Here is a 26,433-nt window from a genome sequence, read left to right as displayed (position 1 = left end):
AAGAAAAAAAATAAGAAAATACTTGTTTCTGTGCAGTATGTTATCCCTGACTATGAAGAATTGCTGTGAAACACTTAAGGATAGAGATAAAATCTCGTTAAAGGGTTTATTAATAGCTAATCATGAAGTGTCGTCATATATTATGTCTGCAGATTAATTATTTAAGCCACACTGGCCAAAGATTTACTTCAAATAGCTGCTGGATTATGTTATACTCTGAATCCAAATGTCTGGCAGCAGAGCACGGGTAGCTTTTTTTTCCATCGGCTTTCCTTCTCTTACAATCAAAAATATTCAGGTACTTAGAGTTCACTGAGGATTATGTCTGGTCAACCAATGAAGTTTTCATATGGGTTTTTTGAGAGGATTACACAGGAAGATGACTACAAGTGCTGGAGAAAAGGTGGGGGGGGCGCAAGGAGAGTCTGGACTGTTCGAGAAAGAAAGAAGTCATGAATCAGTGTTATAAAAAAATAATGTGGAAGATTGGAAGGAATACGATTGCAAGTGTGTGTGTGTGTGTGTGTGTGTGTGTGTGTGTGTGTGTGTGTGTGTGTGTGTGTGTGTGTGTGTGTGTGTGTGTGTGTGTGTGTGTGTGTGTGTGTGTGTGTCTGAGGCCCCCAAAACAAGTCTAGGTAGCATGTGATTTGTATTAACTATATTGTTTGAATGGATCCTGTAGCCTCAAGCACAGACTGTTTTTTAAAAAAGAAGGTGGTTAATGTCTACAGTTTTTGATTAATTATTTTTTGTTGATATTATAAAAACCTCAGCATTTACAAATTAGTCAGTTAATTCCAGTATTTTATTTATATGTGACTTTGCCCTAATTACCAAGTATCCTTCTGTGTGATACACAATCATGCTCACTAGATTTGCAAGGTATATGAAAATACAGCACTCCACCTTCCCGTCTAAATATGTTTACTACTTTATCTCAAAAACCCAAATGCAAAATATCAGATTTCAAAATGGGACTTCACAAACCAAAAGGAGACCTAGCTCTATTTCATACACAGTCTTAGTCAGTCTTAAATCTTACATCAGTACGTCTTTATAAAGCTGGACCTACAAACTGACAAATTGCTAACAAAAAAAAGTAAATTAGCTTGATAATGGGTAATACTTTCTATTAATATAATATTAATATGTTTATGCTAGCCTTTTATCATTGGCTTCTACCTCCTTCCTTAATAATAGACAGCTAATGTGGCTACCAGGAAATTGCTAATAGTCAAACAGCTGAGTTACATTGAACCTTAAAGCAGATTCGAGCACAGCTTCTTATTTTTTATAGACAATGCTTTGCTTAACAATGATTTCACAAAGATCAAAGCGCTGTAAAGAGAACTATACAGGAAACCGAGCGAGTGCAACAGAGGCAGAGGTGTGTTATTACATGGCTTTGGATGACGGTGATTACTGTAACATAGCATATTGGAAAAACAAAAATATCTAAAATCATTCATAACGATAATTTATAATGAATTTATAATCAATCTTTTTGAAAAACATACAGGTAGTAATTGCTGCATGTGTGACAATGTCCCACATTCAGATTGGTCTGCCCATTATTGAAAATGTGTATAAAAATAAAAATAAGTGTTTAATAATGTTTGTTATATAAATGAATAAATTATACATTTCAGCAGGTTTAATTCAAAATATTAATAAAGTAAAAACGTGCAACAGGCCCAGTTGGTCTTATTTTAAATCCTTTGGTGAGGAGGAATGAAAAGAGAGACCCAACCTGGGGTGCTAATTCCTCTGCCACCCTTTTTAATAGAACCAGAGAGGGATTTCGGCTCCTCATGACTGACCCCAGGCCAGCCGAGCACAAACACAAGATAAAACATCAGTCGGCTGCCTCAGGTCGACCAAACTCTCTTGACTGTCAGTGATCTTGACTGTCAGATGTGGAGCCGATTATATAACCCTGACAACATGAGACTGCACACGCACACACACAATACACAGCAGCACAAATGCTCTTGTTGAGCAGCCACAGGACAATCAATGGTAATGCTGAACACAGCTGCTCCTCCAATCAGTTCATTGAATTTTAGAAATCCCACTATTTGTACACAGTGTGATTTACAGAAAATGAATGGACATGTGAACACTATATTCACATTCATCTTACCAATAACAATGTACACATAGCACATTACATATTAGCAAAAACATATTTGTTTTGAAGAAACCACATTTTTACAGGATTAGTGTTTCACTATAATCTGGATTAAAGAGGGGCTGTGCATCACTGCTCTTTAGAAATCACTATTTTAAATCATTAAACCACACACTTTGACCAGAATAGGATGTACCGGTCTGAGGCCACTTCATACTTCACATGATTTACATTTACACGACATATTAAATATTTAAGTTTATCAAACAGATTCAAATATTAGACAAAGAAAAAACAAGTGAAGACAAAAAGCAGCTTCTAAATGAAGGTACTTAAAATTGCTGCTAAGAGTGGCCCAACCAGTTATTAGGTTTAGTGAAATCACTTTTTCACACAAGGCCATGTAGGTTTGAATTTTTTTTTTTTTTTTCACCTTAATAACAGACTGCTTCTTTTTTGTATGCTGGAGTTTTAGCCTGTATTTTCAGATGGCACGGTGTTCACAGACAGTGTTTTCTGGAAGTGTTCTTGAACTCACACAGTGATTTCTGTAACAGAAACAGGGCAGTTTTTAATTCAGTGGGACCAGAGAGCCCAGATATCACACAGGCATTCAATTTTGAGTTTCGGCCTAGTCACTTGCACACAGAGATTTCTCCAGATTCTTTAAATCTTCTGATGTTGTGTGCGGTAGATGACAAAAACACATTTTTATATTGAAGAAAATAATTCTGAAAGTGTTACACAGTTTTTTGCAGATTGATGAACTTTCACCCATCTTTACTTCTAAGAAACTGTACCTCTCTAAGATGCTCTTTTTTAAAATCTTTTTGACACATGTTGCTGTAACCAAATTGAAAATCAGTTATTTACTATACATGAAATAATAAAACGTCTTAGTTTAAATATTTTATATGTTTTTTTATGTTCTATTGTGAAGTGTGGTTTATTAGATTTGCATTTTTTATATACATTTTGCACAGTGACCCAACTTATTTTGGAATCACTGTTGTATACTTAATTTCTTTTTTTTAAAGTTCTCACTCTTCATTGGTGCACAGTGTCTTCTACAGCAGCCACATAGATGAATCACACTCTACTACATAGACCAACAGCTCTTACTAGTAATTTGACCTCAGTTGTATTTTACACATAAACATTAATTTTGGCCTAAAGCAGCAGGCCAGTTTATGCACAACATCCAGTCATCAGTTTTTCTAACCACACAGGGCCTGGACGCCATCGCAGTTGACACTGGGCAAGAAGGTGGACACACTGCACAGGTTCCCAGTCTATCACAGAAACAATCCATTCACACACAGAATCACCAATTAGCCTAGCATGAATCTCTTTGGATATCTGCATGGACTGAAGGAGGTTTTAGCACCCCCAAAGAAAGGCTACTCTATATCACTGAAAGTAGTATACCCTGCTTTAAATACAAATGAAACTTTGCATTTAGCATTTGCTGATTTCAGTTTCAGTCTATTAAAAAGAAACTAATATTATAACCATCAGTGGCGGTCCTAGCCTGTTTTGATCGTGCCTATGCCATTCCCACTATGCGCTGGCATGACGTCGGGGCAGCACGAGTACGAGCATTTTTGTTTGTTTGTTTTTTGTCGATGCCCGTGATGCCGCCCCCCACCACGATGCCGCCCCGCCCATATCAAAAACCGCTATGGATAACCATTTAGCTCCACAGGGGTTATTTTTGACCTTTCATAATGTGTGCATTTGGCCTCAGTAGCTTTGGATTTTGTGTGGCTGCTAGAAATTAATGCTTTGATAACTGCTCGAGATTACATGGTGATCTTGAATCTCCTGAGCAAATCAGATCAGAGCAGAGTCACTGGGAAAACAGCAAAAAAAAAGGGAAAATGTTGATCCCCTAACACAGCCAATCCAGTTATGAGGTCTGTGCTGGCCCTGAGAGGACATTGCACTTAAAACAGATAAAGATGGGGGTGATTGACAAAATAAGTAAACACAGTTAACTAAGTTTGAAATCTGTATAAACGGTTTGTGTTTATTTATCTGCCACTTCTGTGTGTAACTGTGTCTTCATATGTTTCTGTTTATGCGTGAATGCTAACAGACGGAGTGAGCAAGAGGACGTCAAGGTCAAGAGCCCCTTGGGAAAATCAAAAGCCAACTCGCAGTTTGGCCTTCATGACTGTGCATAAGCTTTTCCGCTACAGTATGTTTACCGAGGGAAATAAATGTGATTATCGAGGCTGTTCTCTCATTAATGTGACATAACATGTGGTCTAAAAATAAAACTAATTTTGAGCTGCCTTTTTGTCAGATTTGTAACAATTATTAGTCGGATTTAACATGCCTACGTCAAATCGCTCGGGGAAAACAACGGGATTTAATTCAAAGAGGGATCAAGTAGAGTGTAAATTAAAGCTAAATTTATTCTAACTTCAGCTTAGAATACTTGATCATACTCATTGTTTCCTTTATGTCTGACGGTCTCACAAGTGTTTAGATTTTACACCGTTGCCCTACATTAGTCGTAAAAAATTAGGTCTTTGCCCAGATAGCAAGGAGACATTGAACAGATGTTGATTTTCCATCTGAACCATCAGAATCGTCAGGATTGAAATGTCAACACAAAACCAATGTTGAAACAACATTGAAATACTGATGAAACCTGACACTGACATTGACATAACATTGATTCACTGTTGTTCTGTCATCGTTGATTGTTGATCTATTTATAGTTGACAAGGTGACAACAATCACGTTGAAAAACCATCGATTTATGGTTGAGCGGGAAATTAAAGCTGCTACCACTTGGACTATTCCGCAGCACCCCTATCACATTGGTACATCCCTCCAGGTAACCATTGTCTTGTACAGTAGAGCGGGACATTAGATTTACTCTCAGCGGAATTGACCGGAGAAGGCATCAGTTCATGCACTGCACTGGCCTGCACCACGATTAGTATAAGGTAAGAATTAATGAGTTTTGTTCTATTCGTTATTTCCACGGTTGCATTTGAATAACAGTAAAAAAAACAAAAACAAACTTGTTAATGTAAAGTTTCGGATAAAATGTGGGAGCCCGAAATTGTGTCTACTTTCATCTTACAATCCGGCAACAAATAAATTGCACTGCAAACAAAGTCTATCAACAAAGAAAACATTTTCGTTTCATACTTTTCCGTTATATTCCCTTACAAAGCTAGCTTTAACGCTTCGAGGGTTCCTTTGTTCTTGCCGTCGCCTCGGCGCTTGACCCAGACTTTCGCTCTGTAGTTGCTTTTTAGCATAGTACTACAAAAAATTGTAAATCTGTGATATATGATTGATAAACGTAAAGGTAACTGTATAAATGTGTTCAATGACTTTGTTAATTTTAATGATTGGAGAGCACCCGCTTCGATTCGCACTCAATTCAAACTTTACGCTGCACGCTCACCTAACTTGCGTTTGCACCTTTTGTCCACACGTAAACTGCGTTTAGCATTTACGTGTGGACGAGGAAGACGGAGAAAACGCAGCGTCAAAGGTGTGCGCCTATTTTGACGCCACACTGTGCGCCACGTTTTTGTCTCGGTGCTATGAATTCCTACAATGGCAGACTTATACAAAATACTGTTAATTTTATTATCTTCAGTGTTTAAATGCTTACATATACGGGTTTGCTTGTAATTGTTGCCTATATACATTTTAAGCTATTATTTATTATTTAGTTCAATCAATAGATAAAGTTTTGTAGTGACTATGAAATATATTGTAATTATCTGTTTCCTGTTTATCCTAGACAGGGCAAAAAAGGACTCCAAATTAAAAAAAAGATAAAAATGAAAGACTGGTGCATTGTGCAGTTTAGCACTGGTGGTACAGAAATAGTCCCTAGATCATGGATAAATGGGGAGAAATTGTCATGGCCTCCATATCCTCCGTGAGACACATTCAGGATCCACGACGCAGTAAAGAGGAGAGTTCATCCTGGTGCAACATGGCTCACCTATGCACCAGTCCAACTTCTAATAAGCCATGGTGGGTATCATCTGGATTGGTGTTGTATAAATGTAACAATAACAAGTTTTTCGTGTCCTAATTTATGTCTGGCCATACATTGTGTTTGTACTTCCAGATTTTCACGAAGCAGAACGCAGTCTTCAGAAATATCTAAGTGAACACTGTGATACGTCTGACCTTCAGTCCGAAGCTGAAACTCAGACCAGTCATAAAAGAAAGCACAAGTAAAACTTTTTTTATTTCACAAACATATCTTTGATTGCTAAGAATTTATGATCTTGTCTTTTATACATGTGGAGCTTGCATACTGCAATATCACCACATAATATAGTCCAAAAAGTGGAAGCTTGTAAACTTTTTATAAATGCAAAGCCGTGTACACTTGTGCACTTCAAAAATTCCTTGTATACTGTACCTTCTTGCACATCTCCGTTTCCTGTTTGTGTTGTTATAAATCAAACTGTAACTTTAGGAAAAAATATTCCAAAAGCACATTTGTAATTACTTATGACCGTTTTCAACTTTTTTTCTTTAGACCAAATCCCCTGTATACATATAGTGACTCAGAGGATGAGCAGCCCACAAAGAAATGGTTTCCCCAGGCCCCTCGAGTGAAAATACCAGGTAATAAAATACTGTCTAGTGTCTTTGTACATATCTGTGTGTGACACAAGGAAACTTTTGATAAGTTGTCTGTATTCTTAAATACTTAAAAAAAAATTATCTTTTTCTGTCAGACCTGACGAGAGCTGTTAACGAACTCCGTGAGGAGGTCAGAGCCATCCGCAATACCGGCTGCAATGAATCGGTAGATGCTGGGGTACTGCCTCTGGATTTGCCCTTGCACAACATTGAGGAGCTAAACAATGCAGAGGCAGCTCTTCAATCACAAGAGGCAAATAAGGCAATGGTAAGTATATAAAGGTTATGTACACTTTGTAACTATAAAGTGTAATAGCTGTCAGATGTGATTTAAATACATAACAACGGCCTGTTGATTAAACACACAAGCACTTGCATACACATTTAAGACATGAGACACGCTAATTCCATCTCTTAAAATGTGTCTATAGGTGAGACGCTTTGCCTTGATTGGAGGGACCACACTGGAGGTGCGAGTCCGCCGTGTAATGGCTTATGCCATTACAAACGAGCTGGCCTCGGTACTAAACTGGGCAGGGGAAAAACCAAGGACCAGACAAAGCAAAAAAGGGCATTTAAAGATACAGCGCTGTGCAGATGCATATTTGGTAAGTTTTACCATTTTTATGGTATATTACTTTGTCTTTCTTAATAACAAGACTTTCATGTCCGGTTAATCTGGAGATGGAGTCTTTGGTCTTTGGCTTGTTTAGTCCACGGGTTGTAGTTTGTACAGCCCGAGGACTCCATGTTTATTTTGTTTTAAAGGATACACGGCACACCATGCTAAGACTTATCACTTTTTCCGCTCATAGCTCTTTGGGAATCAAATGCGGCAGTTTGCAGATTTACGCCTGGTGACTTTCATGTTTATCAGCCTAGGAGTTTACATACTTTCTCCCCGCTGAAGACAGTTAACAAGAGCTTATTCATGTGCTCTAATTCACTTATTTTGTGTGTGTGTGTGTGTGTGTGTGTGTGTGTGTGTGTATTTTTGTCCTAGATGGCCTGACGCAGCAGTTAGGGGCAAACTCTATGTCCGAGTTTGTCTTTGCACAAGCAGTGCAGAAATGGCTCCGATACGCAGAAATGGCTCCGATACCACCCAGATCGTTTGGGTGGTGCAGGACGCACATCATGCATCCCCATCCCGGAGTAAAAAATTACAAACTTCTGTAAAACATATAAACGTAAATAGGAAACTGTCTTTTAATAAAGTATTTAGCAAACGAAACATGCCTATTGACCTTTTTTTGTTTATTTTTTTTTCTCTGTTACATCACATGCAATGCTTTCTTATTTTAGGATATTGCAGTAGTTTAGTATTGGTTAAAATACCTATAAAGAAAGGTAGATTTCCAGTCATGATTTAACTGTTGTTTTAATAAAAAGCAACTGTGTGAAAGAGGTGGAAAATCAGCACCATAGCTCAACAGTGTTTCAATATCAGAATCTGACATTGTTTCAATGTCAACAGTATTAGAAAATATAACATTGAATCAATGTCAGGTTTCAACATTGATTCAACATCAAAACCTGACGTTGTTTCAACGTTAAAAAAGGGTGCAAGAGTGACGTTAGGTCAACGTCACACTTCAACGTTGATTCAATGACACAGCCTGATATTGACTCAACATTGTTTCAATGTTTTCTTGCTATCTGGGTGAGGTCTTTTGGGTCTTTTTATAACAACAGAAAATTAGGGAACACGTATCAACTGGCAGCTAAACTTCATCAAGAACAAAAGATTTCTTTCTTCTTACAGATGTTAACATCAAGAATCTTTGAAGGGTTTTTTTACTATCACACACGACGATTCGTTTAATTCTTTCAAGGCTCATGAATCCACCACATTTAGTCTGCATGCTTTCTATTTTGTTTCATTTCAAAGTTGTTTAAAGAGAGGACAAGAGTGTTGGTGGCTTCTACTTTTTTCTGACTTTTTAGGTTTACTGTGTTTTTCCTGTGCGTCTGGCGCTTAATGTCATAAAGACTTTTGAAAATGTAAAAACATAGTGCACATAGTGAAATATGAGTTTATGATGAAAATTATAAAGCAGGAATGAGAGAAAACATTGAAATAATAATAGCAGCGCTGCGGGGATATGAGGACATCTACCGGCTGAACAAATGCACAAAGGGCAAAACACAGTAATCACAGTAAAGATACTAATAAGTAATAACTGATTGATAAACTTATCAAAACACAATCTAGCTAGACGATCCTCATTGATTATATAAATATAACTCACAATCAAACCATAATGTAGCATAATCATTAAAAAACAAACACAAAAACTGATTTTGCTGTGCAGTTATAGGTTGGTCAAAATTCACATCTCAGGTTTTTGTTTTTCATCAATTCAATCTTCCTCCACTAGATGTCGGCACAACTCTGTCTCATATCCCAGGTCTGTAGCTTACTACAAAAGCTGACAAATCAAGTTGTATTTTACACGCGAACACATGAACACAGTATTTGCCTCTCATTGAGTGAAAAAAACAAAACAAAAACGGAAATGAGTTTGAATCTACTTCTACTTCTTTAAATCCCATTGTACCTGCTTTCAGTTTCTTAGAAAGTATAATAATAAAAGTATTAATAATAATGAAATTGTGTATCATGACAAAACAAAACGACATGTGACTCCGATAACTGATTCATGAAAATTCTCTGAAGGGTAGACATCTGTTGAAACTGAATTGTTTTTCTCTCTTTATTAGAAAAAATTGCTGTCACTGAAAAGTCCTGCAGTTACTGTTTATTTCAGCCTCACCACTGGATGGCAGTATCTACTTTTAAAAAGTCAGTTCACTCATTTTATTCAGCTTTTCTGTTTTCTGTCGTTTCATGACGTACTGGGGTTTTACTGATGTTTTTTAAAGTTTGCGACTCTCTCTCTCTCTCTCTCCCCACACACACACACACACACACACACACACACACACACACACACACACACACACACATATATATATATATATATATATATATATATATATATATATATATATATATATATATATGCACAGTCATGAAGTTAGCTATATATATATAGTTAACTATATATATATAAACTACTGGGTTATAGCAGTGGTTAACAAAAGCGCATTGTTTAACTGTTAAAACGCATTGTTTTAGTGTCGTGTTCTGTGGAGCTGTCCACTTGATTGTGGTGCTGAATGGAGGGTGGGCGGGGGTCATTTTAAAAACTACAATTCTGCATGTTTCTTTCCTTGTATGGGTACTGCTGCTCGTGATCGCAAATGCATTCCTTGCGTTACTGAATTCAGAATCAACCAGAGAACTGAATATGTGCTCCTCTGTATGTCCGATTAGAAAAGTATTCTACTTTTAGCTTTGAATCAATTATAACCGCTGAAAATCTGGTAAAAACTGTTTAACATTGAGAAGGTTAAACTGAGCCTTTCAAGCAACTCAGTGGACAGCAGTGCGCACTCGGGATTTTATGTTTAATTAGCATAAAAGATCTGCTGGAGAGCAGCAGGACTGTGCGTCACAGCCATTGGCGAAGGTGGGAGGGGGATACCTATGGGAGCCAACAAAGTGCAGTGTGTACTCCTTCCTCCGCCGACAAAAAACATCTTGCCTGATGCGAAATGATGACTTAGCTCACAGCGTTACAGGTGACCGGAGACAGCTGGGAGTGTCTGGGTGCCGGAGGGGCGCAGCAAACGGACCTGAAACAGCCAGAGCACTGATGGAGCCGGCACTGTGAGGAGTGGGTGAATCCCCAATCTGGGAGTGCTGCCCGGGGCAAGCGCGTCACCTGAATGACGGGATATGAGACAATGAAGCAACTAAGGACGGCGGGGATAAAACGAGTGCAAGTCACACAAGTGGAAACGCGTGTGCGATGACGAACAGCGCAAGCGACAGAGAAGAGGTAAAGCAGAGAAAAGTTACTTAGTTAATTGGAGTGCCGGAAAAGAAAACACCATTTTTAAAAGAACATACACACATGTGCCAAGTGTGCGTAATTCTGTGAAAAGCAAACTGAGGAAGCAGAATTTCTTTTTCAAAAGTCAAGACTTGAGTCAGAAAAGGATAAAATCATGGAGCCGGAGGTGACCACAGAGGGCCGGGGCGCTAATATGGCACAGTCTGCCGCCTCCAAATTGTCCCAGATGGGTGAAAGAACTAAACAACTGGGCAATGTAATGCAAGACCCAGAACGACAGAAACGGATTATTCTAGTAATAGTCTGCATAGCACTTTTATTAGACAACATGCTGTACATGGTAATTGTGCCAATTATACCCGATTACCTTGAAGAGCTACAGAATGCAGCGGATCAAAGCCAAGCTGTTGCAACCAACTCCACTAATAGCACCCACAAAATCACCAAGGGGAACTTCGATCTGCAGATAGGCGTTCTTTTTGCCTCTAAGGCCATCCTGCAGCTCCTGGTCAACCCGCTAAGCGGCACGTTTATAGACAGGGTCGGGTATGATATCCCGCTCTTCATCGGACTAAATGTCATGTTTCTCTCCACTGTTATTTTTGCCTTTGCTGAAAACTACGCGACTCTCTTCCTGGCGCGCAGCATGCAAGGCCTAGGCTCTGCTTTCGCCGACACATCCGGGATCGCTCTGATCGCAGACAGGTACACAGAGGAGACAGAAAGGAGCAAAGCGCTGGGCATTGCCTTGGCTTTCATCTCTTTTGGGAGTCTTGTGGCGCCCCCGTTTGGAGGGGTCCTCTATGAATTCGCAGGGAAGTCGGTGCCCTTCGTGATTCTGGCCTGCATCTGTCTCATTGATGGCATATTATGTCTGACTGTGCTGAAGCCCTTCTCTAATCGTGAGAGAGAAAACATGCCAGTTGGTACCCCCATATACAAACTCATGATTGATCCTTACATAGCTGTTGTGGCCGGTGCTCTGATCGTTTGTAACATCCCCCTCGCTTTCCTCGAGCCCACAATAGCCAACTGGATGGAGGACACCATGCATTCCAGCCAGTGGGAGATCGGCATGACATGGTTCCCTGCATTCTTTCCTCATGTCCTAGGTGTGTATCTCACTGTGAAATTATCAGCCAAGTACCCCCATCTGCAGTGGTTTTACGGGGCTATAGGTATGGTATTTATAGGCGCAAGCTCGTGCACAGTGCCAGCCTGTAAAAACTTTGGACAGCTGATGATTCCGCTGTGTGGCATCTGCTTTGGAATCGCCTTCGTGGACACGGCACTTCTACCAACTTTGGGTTTCTTAGTGGATGTGCGCCACGTGTCAGTGTATGGCAGTGTGTACGCGATTGCAGACATCTCCTACTGCGTGGCGTATGCCCTGGGGCCCGTGGTGGCCGGACAGATAGTGCACGACCTGGGCTTCGTTCAGCTCAACTTGGGCATGGGGCTCGCCAACGTACTTTACGCACCGGCGCTGCTCCTGCTGAAGAACGTGACACAAATGAAGCCTTCTTTCTCCGAGCGAAACATGCTCCTAGAAGACGGTCCAACGGGACTGTATGATACGATTAAGATGGAGCAACGAGAGAAAAAGAGAAAGGGTTTGTGTACAACGATCGACGAGAATGGCATTGAGACCTTTGCTCGGCGCTCTTATTCAGAGGAGGAATCCTCTGGGGGAGAGTATGCGTAAAAGACCTTTAGCTGGGTGTTAAACTATCCAAGTGCCAATGTAGAGTTGTCTGTATCATGTCCGATTCAATCAATTCCATAACACTATTATGATTGTGTAACAATATCAATTATTTACCGTTTCTGGTGACAAGTTCTCTGGGTTTTGTCAAATCGAGTAGGTTAAAGCTTTAGCAGAAAGGTACTCGCTTGCGTTTCTTTATTTAAAGGTAAGATTCCTGTGAAAGATTTTGCTGAGATAAATGTATATTCATTAAGAGTGTTTATCATTGTATCGGAAACTGACTCATATCGTGTTCAGGGATTGTGCAAATGTGTTTGAACAAAAGAAGAAATGTAATGCGTCTTTATCTGTAATCTGTATTGTATGTCAAACGGCATTTGAGAAAGGTGGGGAAAAAGGTGAAATCTGCTTTTGCGTTTTATGAATTTTTTTTCTGGAATGCATAGGAATGTATAGCCTCACTGTATGATGATCCGCGACTGTACATAAATGTATATTCATGTACATAATTAAATCATCATCATGCGAATGATATTGTTTACTGAAATGGTTTATTTAGGGCACAAATTGTAATTTTTATTCTGAAATGTTATTTTCCTCTATAAATGGAGATAATATATACTTAGAAAGTTATCGCAACTGAAGAATGATATTTAAATGTGTTGTTAAAACACGAAAGTGTCTCATTTAAAGATTCTGACATGTTTTGCCCGTGGAAACAAATTGGTTTGAAAAAGAAAATCTGAAATTAAAGTTTTTAAGGCCAACATATTTGTGGTGCTCTGATCCTTGACCGTGAATTTCAAATAAAGAGAAGCATTTGATTTTACAGTGAAAGTGTAACTGAAAATTTCTGGGAAAATGTCATTGGTTCAAAATATTAATAATTTCAGAGGGTTTTATGGTTTATATGAATAATAGGGTCTATTGAAGCATCTTGTTGGTCACACAAATATCTGCTCATAACGTTAAATGGCGTCATCTGAATCGGTCAGGTGCAGTCAGGTGAAAGGAGTCGTGCACCTAAACTGTTCTGCGTGTAGTGTTTGTAAATTTTGAAAGCCAAAGGGGGGAAAAATCCACGAAAAAATGCGTCCTAATTGTTTTCCTGCAAAGTGTTTCAGCATCTGAGGAGCTCAGATGGCGTCTAAATAAGGTGGGGTGAGCATGTGAAGTGCCAAATAAACTTCCCGGCGAATAGCAGGACGTCTGGGAGGAGCCTGGCTGTCAGGAGGCTGAGGTACCTCTTTTAGCATCTCTCCTGAGCCAGCCAGGGAGTTGTGCTCATGCCATGTAGGGGATTGAAAGATGCTTAAAATGAAGGATCGAAGCAGTGACATTTTAAAGAAATTCTGTTATAAACGGATTCAAGTAAAGATGGACCAACTAAAACTACCTTCTTGAGCTCCAGGAAGAGAGGGTGTTTTTTCCCTCGCTGGTGAGTAAAAAATTCAGTTGCACTCTATTTTTTGTTGTTCTTGTTAGTTTCGCCTTAGTACTGGGAACATGTTTTCATCAAATGTGCAGTTTTGTAAGGCAATTTTCTCAATGTTATAATCTTGAAGAAAGTGCGCATTTGTATATTTCTGGCAGACAGAAACAGTCTGATCTTGTATTTTTCATCAACTTTCTGCGTGCATCATAATATTTTTCATCTGCAGATGAAAACTGATGGTTCTTAAATTGTTCTTCAGATGTCTTCATGGTTCTTTAAAGAGCCATCATACGTCAAAGAACCTTTTTATTTTGTAGCTGGTTCTTCAGCTATTACAAATGGTTCTTTAAAGAAAAAAAGGTTCTTCATCCTTAGCTATCTAAGTTTGATGGTGTAAAATGGCATAAATATTTAGTCACTATAATGAGGGTGTGAATTATACTGTGTGTTTTGTTTGTGTGCATGTGTGTGCGAAGGTGGAGGGCGGGTTACCTGGTGATTACCCTTTAAGAGCAGATGGTAGGAAACTGAATATTCAAATAAAGCTAGAAATACTTGCTTAAAAATATACTGGTGGCAGGGGTGGGGGCCAAAGCCTAATGAACACACTTATCAACACACTTACTTAGTTTTGGCAAAGCACACTGCTTGGGTAAATGATCTGAGTACTTGTTCATCACTGAGCAATTTATTAAAAATGTTTTTGAGCCGAATGACAGGGAGAGAGAGAGACGTTAGAACACGTTGTACTATGGCAACCTCCCGGGAGCGGATGGAGGGGGTCAGTCGTTGGGATGTGCATGCGCAGGCAGATCGCGCGAGCGGTGTGCCTTGAACTTTCTAAGGGAAAAACACTTTCTCACGACCGGTGACAGCGAAGCGGATAACAGTCTTGAGCACTTGCTGGTCTTTGAAGATCTGGATTCTGGGACTGTTGGAAAAGGTAAAACATTTCCACTTTCCACTGAAAGAAATGGTTCTTTAAAGAACCATTGTTTGAAAGGTTCTTTGTGGCACCAAAAAGGGTTCTTCTATGGCATCAGTCTAAAGAACCACTTTTGGTTCCAGTTGGCACCTTTATTTTTCTGAGTGTGAGTGTGTTGGTTTCCGATTGTCACTGTGACTGACATTTATATTAATAAGTGTCGACTTTAAATAATGACTGTAGATTTTGTTTGTGGACAGAGAGTTCCTCTTGTGACTCCACCTGCTTGATTGCCCGTCTACACCGCCAACATGCCAGTTTTCGACCGAGACGCCTCCGAAGATTCAGGGGGCCGAGATGTAATTACATCTTCCATCTGCCTTATAAGCACACCGTATATGTTTTTCTCAATTCTACAACAGATAAATTTACATTTTACGATTAAAGGTTGCAAAATCAAATAAGGTCTAACAACATTTCAGGACATAAAAGTGGCTTTCAAAGGATTACGCTGGAATTCATGGGCAATTTAATTGGAATTTAATTGGAATCTCATCGATTCCTTAAATATTTGCTTAATAGCATGCGCAATCCTTGCATGGGGAGACTTACGTCATGTTTAGTCAAGAATTTGGAAAAAGGAAAACTGGTGATGAGAAGTGAAAGCTTTTCATCCCGCCATGTTCTCCAGGCTCTGCCAAAGCTGCCGGTGCCCAACCTGAAAGACACACTGGACAGATACCTGAGGTGCATGAAGCACCTGCTCACAGAAGAACAGTTCAACAAGACGCAAAACATAGTGATGCAGTTTGGAGCCCCTGGAGGAGTGGGGGAGCTACTACAGAGCAAACTCACGGAGAGGAGCGAAAACGTGGCAAACTGGGTAAATAAAAAAGACGTTAATTAATAAATGAAATATATGTATTTAAGAAACAAAACTGTGTTTTGGATGCTTATACGTTTAAAAATGTTAAAGTTTTAAACCAAATCTTGAAGACATTACTGATGTCGATAAACCTTTTAGAAAGATTGTGAAGCATGATGCTGTTTTATCTGCTTTTAATGGTCCAGTCCCTTTTTTTTTTTTTTTTTTTTTTTACCTACAATCCTGTTTGGTTTTTGCTTTTTGTTTTTCCACCATAGGTTTATGACTACTGGCTGAATGATATGTACCTGAACAACAGACTTGCTCTACCTGTCAACTCAAGTCCTGCAATGGTCTTCCCACAGCAGAACTTCATGGCTCCTATTGACTCTTTAAGGTATGCACACCTGAGACGAGTGAACCACAAAAAAAATCTCATCATTTGATACAACGGGACAGACGAAGCCTCTGCAATCCACTAGTAGACAGAATCCTTTCTTCACTGGTGTAGAAACAGTCTCTGAAAGAAAAAAAATATCTAATTGCTCGTGTTACAAGTTGTAGGTGATTTTGGTTATTCCAGCACAAAGACTGACAAATAATAGTGAACTGTGAGAATTGCTTTTCTACCAGATTTCATTGATTATACAAATTTGAACACTTCCCTCTTGGATGGACACTTTCAGAAAGGGTCATTACTCAGAATGCCTCGAGGTCGGAAAACTGTGGTTTGGTTAACATGGTATTGATCTGTTACCGGTTCCTTAACCACATGATTTACATGAAGCATTTATGTTGTTAGGTGTAATGAAGCTACACAATTAATCAAGAAAAAAAAGTGTGGTGGCAAAAGAGTGACCAAGTACAATGTGTGTGTTTTGTGAAGCATTAAAACTGAGCAAAGATATTCTTTCTAGATTTGCTGCACACTTAATATCTGGAGCTTTGGAGTACAAGACTCACCTTGATGAGTGAGTTAACATTTAATTCAAATTGTCATAAAATAATATTCTTCACTTTCAGTTCTTGTGTAGAGAAAAAGCCTGAAAATGTTGTGTATGTCTGCGTGTAGCCGTGACCTGCCTGTGGACTATGCCCGGGGCCAGCTGGCAGGAACGCGTCTGTGTATGGAGCAGTATTATCGTCTCTTCACCTCCTACCGTCTGCCAGGACCTGAGAGGGACACTCTCGTAGCACAGGAGAGTAGCGTGATGCCAGAACCTGAACATATCATCGTGGCGTGCAAAAACCAGGTCAGACTTGGAGAAAACAGTCCCAGGGCAAGAGCCATTTCTTAGTTCTCCACCATATTACATGGTCTTCATCCAACGAGAGATTGGTTAGCATGTAACACAGCACATTCCAGATTTCTCATAGATATGCATTACAATTTGATTGATAGATTGAATCTTTATTTTGAACATGTTGAAAAAGTACAACAACATAGAATTAAAAGAGACAAATGAACAAAGCAAAACAAAAGGAAAACGAGCAACCACAACTACAAATAACTTTCATGTTCAAAAAGGAGCAGGAAGAAGCATAAGCTTATTTAATCCCACCCCTTTTCCACTATCTAGTAATCAATAGACTACAGAAATACCTCCTTGCAATTACATTATATGTCATGTGTATTTTTTTTATTATTATTCTTTATATATATATATATATATATATATATATATATATATATATATATATATATATATATATATATATATATATATATATATATATATATATATATATATGTTTCTATCTATCCATACATATGTATATACACATTTTCAATAACCCCAGTAACACCTCAAAGGATACACAACCTACAGATATATATATACACCCATACCAACATACCCGTGCACCCACACACACATGAAAATATTGGACAAGAACACCCTATCCAATCTTTACCTCTTCCCTGTACCCTGTAAAAACCATATCCTTAAACCGCTTTTTAAACTGTGCCATGCTCGGACATTGCTTCATATCTTTATTTAGTCTGTTCCACAGCTTCACTCCACACACAATTTTGTTCTTTATGTTGGAATGCTAATGAAAACAGAACAGATCACTTCACAATAGGGGTGACACAGTGGTGCAGTGGTTAGCATTGTCACCTCACAGTAAGACTGTTACTAGTTTGAACCTACTGTAGTAAGAAGAAATTCCTTTTGATGTAACTAGGTCGGGCTTTTCTGTGTGAAGTCTGCCTGTTCTCCTCATGTCTGTGCAGATTTCCTCCCACAGCCCACAAACAGATTTGTTAGGTTTGGTTGTTCTAAATTGGCTGTCTGTGATGGAAACTTGATGTTTACTTGAATTAAGATCATCACATCCAACTAGATTTAATAAAGAGTGTAAATAAACTAAGACTTTATTATCAGTTGAGCTAATTCAAACAGCAATTAGGAAAGAAAGAAAGAAAGAAAGAAAGAAAGAAAGAAAGAAAGAAAGAAAGAAAGAAAGAAAGAAAGAAAGAAAGAAAGAAAGAAAGAAAGAAAGAAAGAAAGAAAGAAAAACGATTTTATAATAATAATGGATTGCATTTATATAGCGCTTTTCGGGGCCCTCAAAGCGCTTTACAATTCCACTATTCATTCACTGGTGGAGGCAAGATACAGTTGTAGCCACAGCTGCCCTGGGGCAGACTGACAGAAGCGAGGCTGCCATATCACGCCATCGGCCCCTCTGGCCATCACCAGTAGGCGGTAGGTGAAGTGTCTTGCCCAAGGACACAACGACCGAGACTGTCGAACCGGCAACCTTCCGGTTACAAAACAAACACCCAACTCTTTGCGCCACATCGCCCTTATATCATGTGACCCACTATTTGTTACACTTGCACAGTTTTTCTGTGGCTTTAAACTGCTTCTGTGGGAGTCATACCATCTGTGCAGGTACTCCTTGTTCTTCTTGTTCTTTGTGGCTCTGGCTAAGTTTGGGGCTCAATGCTGCTAAAAGAATCACTTAGATGTTATTTCACAATGTCAGGAAATTCTGAAACAATGCATATGTCCACATGATTAGGAAAGTTAGTCAGTACCAAAGATTCCTAAAACTTTGTGGCTAATCTGAACCCTTTGTCCAGTTCTTTGTGCTGGATGTGATGATCAACTTCCGGCAACTGAATCAAAGAGATTTGCTGACTCAGCTGGAGAAGATTGTCAAGATGGCTGACAACGAAGAAGAGCAGCTCCCTCCTATAGGGCTTCTCACTTCAGATGGACGGACAGAGTGGGCTGAGTCTCGTAGTGTACTAATGAGAGGTACATTTCAAAAGGGATTTTATGTGGACTGCCAATAAAAACTCTCTTTTATATGAGGTGCCTCTCAGATGGACTTTTGTTTTCCTGTAGAGTCTACCAACAGGGACTCGCTGGACATGATTGAGCGTTGTCTGTGTCTCGTCTGTCTGGACGACGCAAGTGGACCTGAACTTAGTGACACCAAACGAGCCATGTTGATGCTGCATGGAGGTGGATTGACAAAGAATGGAGGCAACCGCTGGTATGATAAGCCAATGCAGGTAAGTGAACACATTTATCAACAAAAAAGGTTAAATTAATGTTTGTTTTATTAACTTTTTGTACATTCTGTGTGGAGACCAAAATTCTGAGTGATATTTGTTATTAAGGGAAAGAAAACTCTGAAGAAAACGTGGGAACTGTCTAAAATAACAAAACCCATGTAATGATACTGAAAGATAAGATACGATAAGATATCTGGGCCCTATTTCAGGAAGCCGGTTTAGTGCAAACTCTGAGTAAGTATACCCTGAGTTAACGAAAACTCTGGGTTTTCGGTTTCACAAAGCGAGTTTAGATTAATTCTGAGTGAGTCACTATGACGACACACTCCGTGAAGCTAACCTGCCCCCTAGCAGGTTTACTTCAACTAACCCTGACTTTCTCCGCCTCTTTGTCGGAAACCTGACTGTAGGAAGTGTCAGACATGGCGTGCTCCTTCCTTGAAGAGCCAGTAGATGTTGAAGCCCAAATTCTCCGCAGAGCTCTCCGCCGGGAGAGAGTGATTAGAGCGCGTTTGGACATTTTATCATTTCCTGATGATTTTCTGTGTGGACGTTACCGTTTTTCAGCACAATCTATAATTTATTTGAATAACATCCTCAGGCCTAATATTGCTCATGTGACACATCGCGGACATCCTCTCAGTTCTGTACATATTATTTGTATTGCACTTCGGTTTTTTGCAAACGGGAGCTTTCTGTATAATATTGGTGACGCTGAGCACGTTTCCAAGGCTACCGTCTGTCGGGCAGTCAGGAATGTTACAGTTGCACTGAAACGTCTCCTGCACTCGTTTGTGGTGTTCCCCGGTCATAGACCCACAAGATTTATCAAAGAGGGATGCCACAAAATTGCAGGTATCAGGATGAATGAAACTTAATTCATGATGTGGTGATACTTGAACTACTACTTAAATTTTACATTTATTCTCACGGTTCCCAGGCATGATTGGCTGTATAGATGGCACTCACATTCCAATCATTGCTCCTTCAGTAAATGAAGGAGACTATGTGAACAGGAAGTCTTTCCACAGCATTAATGTACAGGTACATAGTTCCCTGTAGCATTTCAAACTAACAAATTATTTCATTATAGTAATGGATGCTAATTGTGTTCTCTGCACTGTGAAGATCATATGTGATGCTGCCAACATTATCACAAATGTGGGAGCCAACTGCTCAGCCTCTGTGAGTGGTGGTGGTGGAGGACCCCCACCTGTTTTTCGGGCCTCCGCTTTTTTTCTGTTGGCTATAACGGGTCGCATATGAGCATACAGAGTAAGCAAATATGTACTTGTAATGTGCTCAGATAATTTCAATAAGTGCTTACAGAAAGAAAATTAATGTAGCCTCTAACTGCAATCGATTTACATCGGACAAACAGACCAAGCACTATGGCTCATAATACAATTACACCTTACCTGTTTGGACTATATTTTTATATTTAATTTTTACTTGCTGCCAGGAACGTTTGGGGCCTGTTGGGTTGCACCTGCGCTCACATCACATCACAAAATCAAATGTATAAAATAAAAAATGAAATATAATAAAATAACGTGTTAAATGGGTGGAAATCTCTAGATCAATGTTTAAATTAACACTCACGCATTGACTCTGTCGGCTATGTTTTGCCATGCATGCTCCCTTTCTTTTGCAGCTGAGGCTGTGTTACTTTTTTTCCACAAAATTTGCATGTTATCGGCATATGCTGCCATCAGAATTTCGGCCTCAAGCGCTGTAAGATACATTGACCGCGCCTTCTTTCCCTCCGTCTCCATGGTGACTCGCTTAATCTGTGCTCCACTAATCAGGGCTTTATGTATCCTCGTGCGCGCGTTTAACTTGGGGTTAAAGCAACTCCGCGTTGACTGAACTAATTGTTATCAGCCTTTCTGAAACCGAATATTCCGAGTTGGACAGTTCGGGGTTACTCAACCCTGAGTATCATTTTTCACTCTGAGTTTTCTAAACCGGCTTCCTGAAATAGGGCCCTGATGTCCAAAGTGAACAATATTTTTGGAGATAATTTATTTGAATTTCAGGAACAGGACCACACCTCTACGCACGCCCCTTTCAGTTCTCTGTCAGCCCAGCAACCACCACCAGTCCCCACTGAGGCCCCAAACCACAGCCTCAACTCATGATCAAAGCCATCTGCCATTATCTAATAGAAACACTGTCAAATCTTAATGAGGAAGTTTTTTTGCCTTCTTAATGAGGAAAATTAAATGAACAAATTCATGTTGATTTCTCAACGCATTAAAGGATATAACTAACCAGTTCCATGGCCAATTAAGGAAATGCAAACTAAAAGTGGACGTTCCACTGGATTTAAAGCCGTCATCTCACAAAATGGCAAAATAATTTAGTTTACTCAGGATTTTTTCACTTTAGGGGGTAATGTATGGATGTAAGAACATGTATTTGGAGCAAACAGTGCAGAGGTGCAGCAATCAAAAATTTATATTATTAAACATTTCAGTCCAACTCAAGAAAACAACCCCTGAAAACAACCTTTCTGTAACAGTTTATTGTAGGAGCTGATGGCTGCTGTGGAGTCGTGTGTGAACACTCTGCATTTGAAGGAATTGTCCTTGTGCAGTGCACAGAGTATCTCCTCAAATGCATGTGAGAAATGACACACATCTGATTTTGGAAGTGTGCAGTATATATGAGTTACATGTTTTAAAATAAGACTATTATAAATAATTGCTCCATTTATTTCTACTCATAAGGATTGGGAGTCCATCAAAGCTGGTCAGAGCTGCAAGTGTGAGCGAGCTGCCCGCGCCACGCAGACTCCGCTGGAAATGCACTCCTGAAATTCACAAGCTCATCACATCTGCTGCTGATAAACTCCAGAGGTGTGGTTTTCTTTAGTTCCTTGTCATTTGAAGAGATTAATTAATATGAGAAGCACATGATTTCAATAAAATGTATTCTTATTTTGTCAGAATGGTAAAGAATCTGGATATAAATGTCCACAAGTTCCATGATTACGGGAAAGGGTTTATCAAGAAGCAGAAGATGAGTCCAGATGCCTACATCCAGCTTGCTCTTCAGTTAGGCTTCTACAGGTAAAAAAAAAAAAAAAAAAAATAGTCATCTTACAGAACTGATTAAACTTACCTACATTTTGTTCTCCCTGTACATGACTGCAGGTGTCATGGCAGACCGGTGTCCACCTATGAGAGTGCTTCTCTACGTCGTTTTCAGCAAGGCAGAGTAGACAACATTCGCTCAGCAACACCTGAAGCCTTTGCCTTTGTCAAAGCAATGACTGAAAGGAAAAACAGCACAAGTGTAGGTTGTTTTTATGCAGAAACTAAAGTCATACTGTGACTCAAATAAAAGCTGCTACAGGTTTAAATTAATTTTGAGTGGCTTAATCAGTTTGAGGTTTTTTGTTGTTTTTTTTTGGGGGGGGGGGGGGGGGTGTTCAGTAATGCTATTCTGTTTTCTATTGGATTTTGTCTTGATGTATTCAAGCATGAAAATCTACTTACTGTAAATTAATGACCTTAAAGACTAAGCACTGACTGTCAGTTGTTTACTTCTCCAGGACACAGAAATGATGGAACTGTTGAAAGGAGCAATAACTGCACAGACCAGTTATACACGTCTGGTAACTATTCTCTTCTTCCAGATTTCTATGACAGAGACTCACATTAAATAAATGCAGTAACATACTTTCTATTTTTCAGGCTATTACAGGGATGGCAATAGACAATCACCTACTAGGGCTGCGTGAAATTGCACATGAAATGAAGATGGGGAAGCTCGAAATGTTCAAAGACGAAGCTTATCTTATCAGTAATCAGTTCATTCTCTCTACAAGTCAGGTATGTGCATGTAATTTTGGAATAAAATGATTCATATTTTAAAATTCAGTTCAATTCAATTATATTTATACGGTGCCAATTCACAACAACAGCCACCTCAAGGCACTTCATACTGTAATATAAAAATATATATATATACCATGACATGATCCTCTGTGAGCATGCACTTGGTGACAGTGGGAAGGAAAAACTCCCTTTCAACAGGAAGAAACTAAAAGAAAGTGGGACAGCCATCTACCCTGACCTTTGATCTGTATTAATACATCGTAACACTGCAGTTACTATAATGGTTATGCCCTTCTTGTTTATTCTTTATAAAATTTCTATATTGTAACACAAAAATGGTAACTGGTTGTTTGAACGAAAACTACAGTTTAGGGTTTCCTTGTAATGAATGAGGAAAAACATAATAACACAAATCAGTCTCACTACCTACCTAAACCTTTCCTAGAGCAGTATTTCATCACACCAGTAAAGCTTCTAGTAGTTTAGGACTGAAGCATTTACTCTTCCCTCAGGTTCCCACTACTGTTGAAATGTTCTGCTGCTATGGACCCGTGGTTCCAAACGGATACGGCGCGTGCTACAACCCTCAGTCAGACCATATTATCTTCTCCGTGTCCAGTTTCCATGAGAGCCAACAGACATGTTCAGCAGAATTTGTAAAGTGCTTGGCGCAGGGACTTCGGGACATAAGGGATCTGTGCAATAAATGCAACGCTGACTGCGCTGCCACAGAGGAAAGAAAGGGCCAGACACAGAAGGCACACACACAGACCGAAACAAAGTGGGAGGAAAAATCCCCCCAGAGACCATCTGATTTGACTAAAAACAAGCAAACAGTCCCACAGGTTCTGGTGAAGACAACAGACCAGAGTAGCGTGGAGGCCCAAACTCAGACGCTACCACACGGAGAGGCACAGCCGCTGAGCAAAATTAGTAAATCATAGAAAACTGTCAGTGCCTGTGGTAATAGTGGTGATGTGATATTAAATGTGTTTTTCTGTGCTGCAATAATGTATTAGTAAGTCAATTTTAAAATATACACTGTACAAACTGTGATACAAAATGTCATGTAGATATTTATTGTTGTAGAAGATGCTTTTTCCAGGAATTGAAATGTGGCTACTACAGGATACATGTAGCTGAGAGTTCGTGCCAGACGAATGGGTAAACCTGACATGAATCAGCCAAAGAAAGAAGTTTATTTATTGCTGACCAACAGGTCTTAGAGTAAGGTTAGTGGGAAATATTGAAAAAAAGGGAAACGAGAGATGCAAACACTGGAGGTTCATTCGTATTATCACATCTCTGCATCATCTTTGCCGTCAGTCAGTTTGACAAAGCAAAAGCAGGCTGGGAGTTATGCCAAACGGCTGATTGTCTCACAGTGTCAACCTGCAAATTGCATGCTGCTATCTAATGATTTTCGGAAGACCAGAAAACAGCAATCTTCTCCTTGTGTTGTCTTCATAAATTCTTGTGTCTGTTGTACCAGTACCATGTGCCAATACATCTGCTCAAAAAACAAAGTATCCTTTTATAAAATCCTCTTCATACTGTTCTGTACTCCTTATACTGGGACTCACACTGTGCTTGTGTACATAATAAATCCAATGTAGCCGTCCAAGATTTTATAAGGATACTTTATAGTTAGCCTAAAGAATGTTAAGTTGAACCAAATGTGTAAAGTTTTGAGCAGAATATTTCAATTAAAAATTAAGTTATTTATTTTTGTATCATATACAAATATATCTATATATATATATAATGTTATAGAGAAGTAATCTGAAAAGTAAATATATAAAGGTTACTAACCAAAGGTGTTCACTGTATTGATGACTGTCAAAGTACTGTAATTAAAAGGCGCTGCTAATGAATAAAAGGAACAATTTAAAATGGTATCTTGCTATTAAGAGTTGAAGCATATTTCATGTTTAGTTATTTTTTTTAACCTCATATGTTTTATTATCACATGCACTACACTGCACGACAAGTTTCTCACATGAAAATGGCAATCATTTTGACCGTAAACAATGATCAACATACAGTCAGGTCCATAATTCACTGAACAAGATAAATTTTTGCAGTTTTGCCTCAAACAATCAAGACGTGATTGAAGTGCAGAGTTTCAGCTTTAGTTCAAAGGGGTTTCATAAAGATTTGAAATAACTGTTTAGGAATTACACACATTTTCATACACAGTCACCCATTTCCAGAGACTTCAAATTAATTGGACAATGGTTTGTTTAGCTGATTCCAAGTGTTAAACGTGCATCGAGTAGCTTTACACTGGAATTCACAATTCAAGTTCCAACGGGGTGTCAATATAAGTGAAACAGTCCATCATCAGGCTGAAAAACAAGAAAAAACTATTGGAGATACTTGAAAAGCTTTAGGATTGACCAAATCAACAATCTGATATAGTCTTTAAAAAAAAGGAATGCACTGGCCAACAACACAAAAAGGCCTGAAATACCAGAAGCAATAACAGAATTGCATTTCATTGGTTAAAAAAAACCCCAACAACTTCACAACATCTAACAAAGTTAAGAACATTTTCAAGGAGGTAATCATTATCAAAGTCTGCAATAAAGAGATGCCTTCACAAACATAAATATAAAGGGTTTGCAGCTAGTGGCAAACCACTAATAGTTCAAATGATGACTTCAGATGATCTCCATCCAAGTGCTGAAACAGTCTTGATATTTTGTAATTTTGTCTAATCCCCTTTGAGACCTTGACAATGGGACTGTGCATAAAAGTATCTGTTATTCCAAAGTAGCTAATACAATATTTTTGTCTCTAATTTAAAAGCAAAAAGTCTGCAATTACATTACATATTGATTGTATTGATAGTGTGATGTAAATTTACTGTTGTGGTGTGCACAGGCAGAATTTGAAAAACTGTGTCTTTTTCCAATAAATATTGGACATAACTGTAACCATAAATGTCCGCTGTTAGACCCAAAACTCAATCCTCTGATTTCATCAATTCAATTCAATTCACTTCAATTTTATTTATATAGCGCCAAATCACAACATAAGTCACCTCAAGGCGCTTCATAGATACAGAGAAAAACCCAACAATCATATGACCCCCTATGAGCAAGCACTTTGGCAACAGTGGGAAGGAAAAACTCCCTTTTAACAGGAAGAAACCTCCAGCAGAACCAGGCTCAGGGAGGGGCGGCCATCTGCTGCGACCGGTTGGGGTGAGAGAAGGAAGACAGGATAAAAGACATGCTGTGGAAGAGAGACAGAGATTAATAACAGATTTGATTCAATGCAGAGAGGTCTGTTAATACATAGTGAGCGAGAAAGGTGACTGGAAAGGAAAAACTCAATGCATCATGGGAATCCCCCGGCAGCCTATGTCTATTGCAGCATAACTAAGGGAGGATTCAGGGTCACCTGGTCCAGCCCTAACTATATGC

At 39.1% G+C, this 26,433-nt stretch overlaps 3 protein-coding genes across 6 annotated transcripts; all 3 read left to right on the top strand.

The window, feature by feature from the left end:
- Window positions 1-3,703: 3,703 nt before the first annotated feature.
- On the top strand, window positions 3,704-8,020 carry LOC308388786 (uncharacterized protein; the record flags this gene model as incomplete). Its single annotated transcript, XM_080869679.1, has 6 exons — window positions 3,704-3,723; window positions 6,063-6,145; window positions 6,243-6,351; window positions 6,663-6,751; window positions 6,865-7,037; window positions 7,201-8,020. 6 exons carry the CDS (start codon window positions 3,704-3,706, stop codon window positions 7,444-7,446), a joined length of 720 nt encoding a protein of 239 aa, XP_080725805.1. The 3' UTR covers window positions 7,447-8,020.
- Window positions 8,021-10,357: 2,337 nt separating this feature from the next.
- slc18a3a (solute carrier family 18 member 3a) lies at window positions 10,358-13,162 on the top strand. The gene has a single exon (XM_080868898.1). It carries the CDS (start codon window positions 10,847-10,849, stop codon window positions 12,395-12,397), a length of 1,551 nt encoding a protein of 516 aa, XP_080725024.1. The 5' UTR covers window positions 10,358-10,846; the 3' UTR covers window positions 12,398-13,162.
- Window positions 13,163-13,679: 517 nt separating this feature from the next.
- Window positions 13,680-24,876, top strand: chata (choline O-acetyltransferase a). 4 transcript variants are annotated; one of them, XM_080869411.1, is made up of 15 exons: window positions 13,680-13,838; window positions 15,021-15,119; window positions 15,452-15,643; window positions 15,904-16,022; window positions 16,543-16,596; window positions 16,698-16,878; window positions 18,717-18,894; window positions 18,985-19,154; window positions 21,682-21,782; window positions 21,890-22,018; window positions 22,109-22,231; window positions 22,316-22,457; window positions 22,717-22,779; window positions 22,859-22,996; window positions 23,515-24,876. In XM_080869411.1, exons 2-15 carry the CDS (start codon window positions 15,072-15,074, stop codon window positions 23,944-23,946), a joined length of 2,070 nt encoding a protein of 689 aa, XP_080725537.1. In that variant the 5' UTR covers window positions 13,680-13,838; window positions 15,021-15,071; the 3' UTR covers window positions 23,947-24,876. The 4 variants fall into 4 exon arrangements, with proteins under 4 accessions (XP_080725537.1, XP_080725538.1, XP_080725540.1 ...); XM_080869412.1 differs by having other exon boundaries at window positions 13,680-14,778; XM_080869414.1 differs by lacking the exon at window positions 15,021-15,119.
- The last annotated feature ends 1,557 nt before the right edge of the window (window positions 24,877-26,433 follow it).

The sequence above is a fragment of the Rhamphochromis sp. 'chilingali' genome (assembly GCF_963969265.1).
Source record: "Rhamphochromis sp. 'chilingali' genome assembly, chromosome: 20".
NCBI classification, from domain to species: Eukaryota; Metazoa; Chordata; class Actinopteri; order Cichliformes; family Cichlidae; genus Rhamphochromis; species Rhamphochromis sp. 'chilingali'.
This window is presented reverse-complemented; position numbering and strand designations above follow the sequence as displayed.

Bases quoted from the DNA above. Each gene is read 5' to 3' on its own strand.
- slc18a3a (XM_080868898.1), top strand. From the start codon at position 10,847: ATGGAGCCGGAGGTGACCACAGAGGGCCGGGGCGCTAATATGGCACAG.
- chata (XM_080869411.1), top strand. From the start codon at position 15,072: ATGCCAGTTTTCGACCGAGACGCCTCCGAAGATTCAGGGGGCCGAGAT. The intron at 21,783-21,889 runs GTGAGAAATGAC...TCTACTCATAAG, and splicing joins GAGTATCTCCTCAAATGCAT to GATTGGGAGTCCATCAAAGC. The intron at 22,019-22,108 runs GTGTGGTTTTCT...TTATTTTGTCAG, and splicing joins GCTGCTGATAAACTCCAGAG to AATGGTAAAGAATCTGGATA.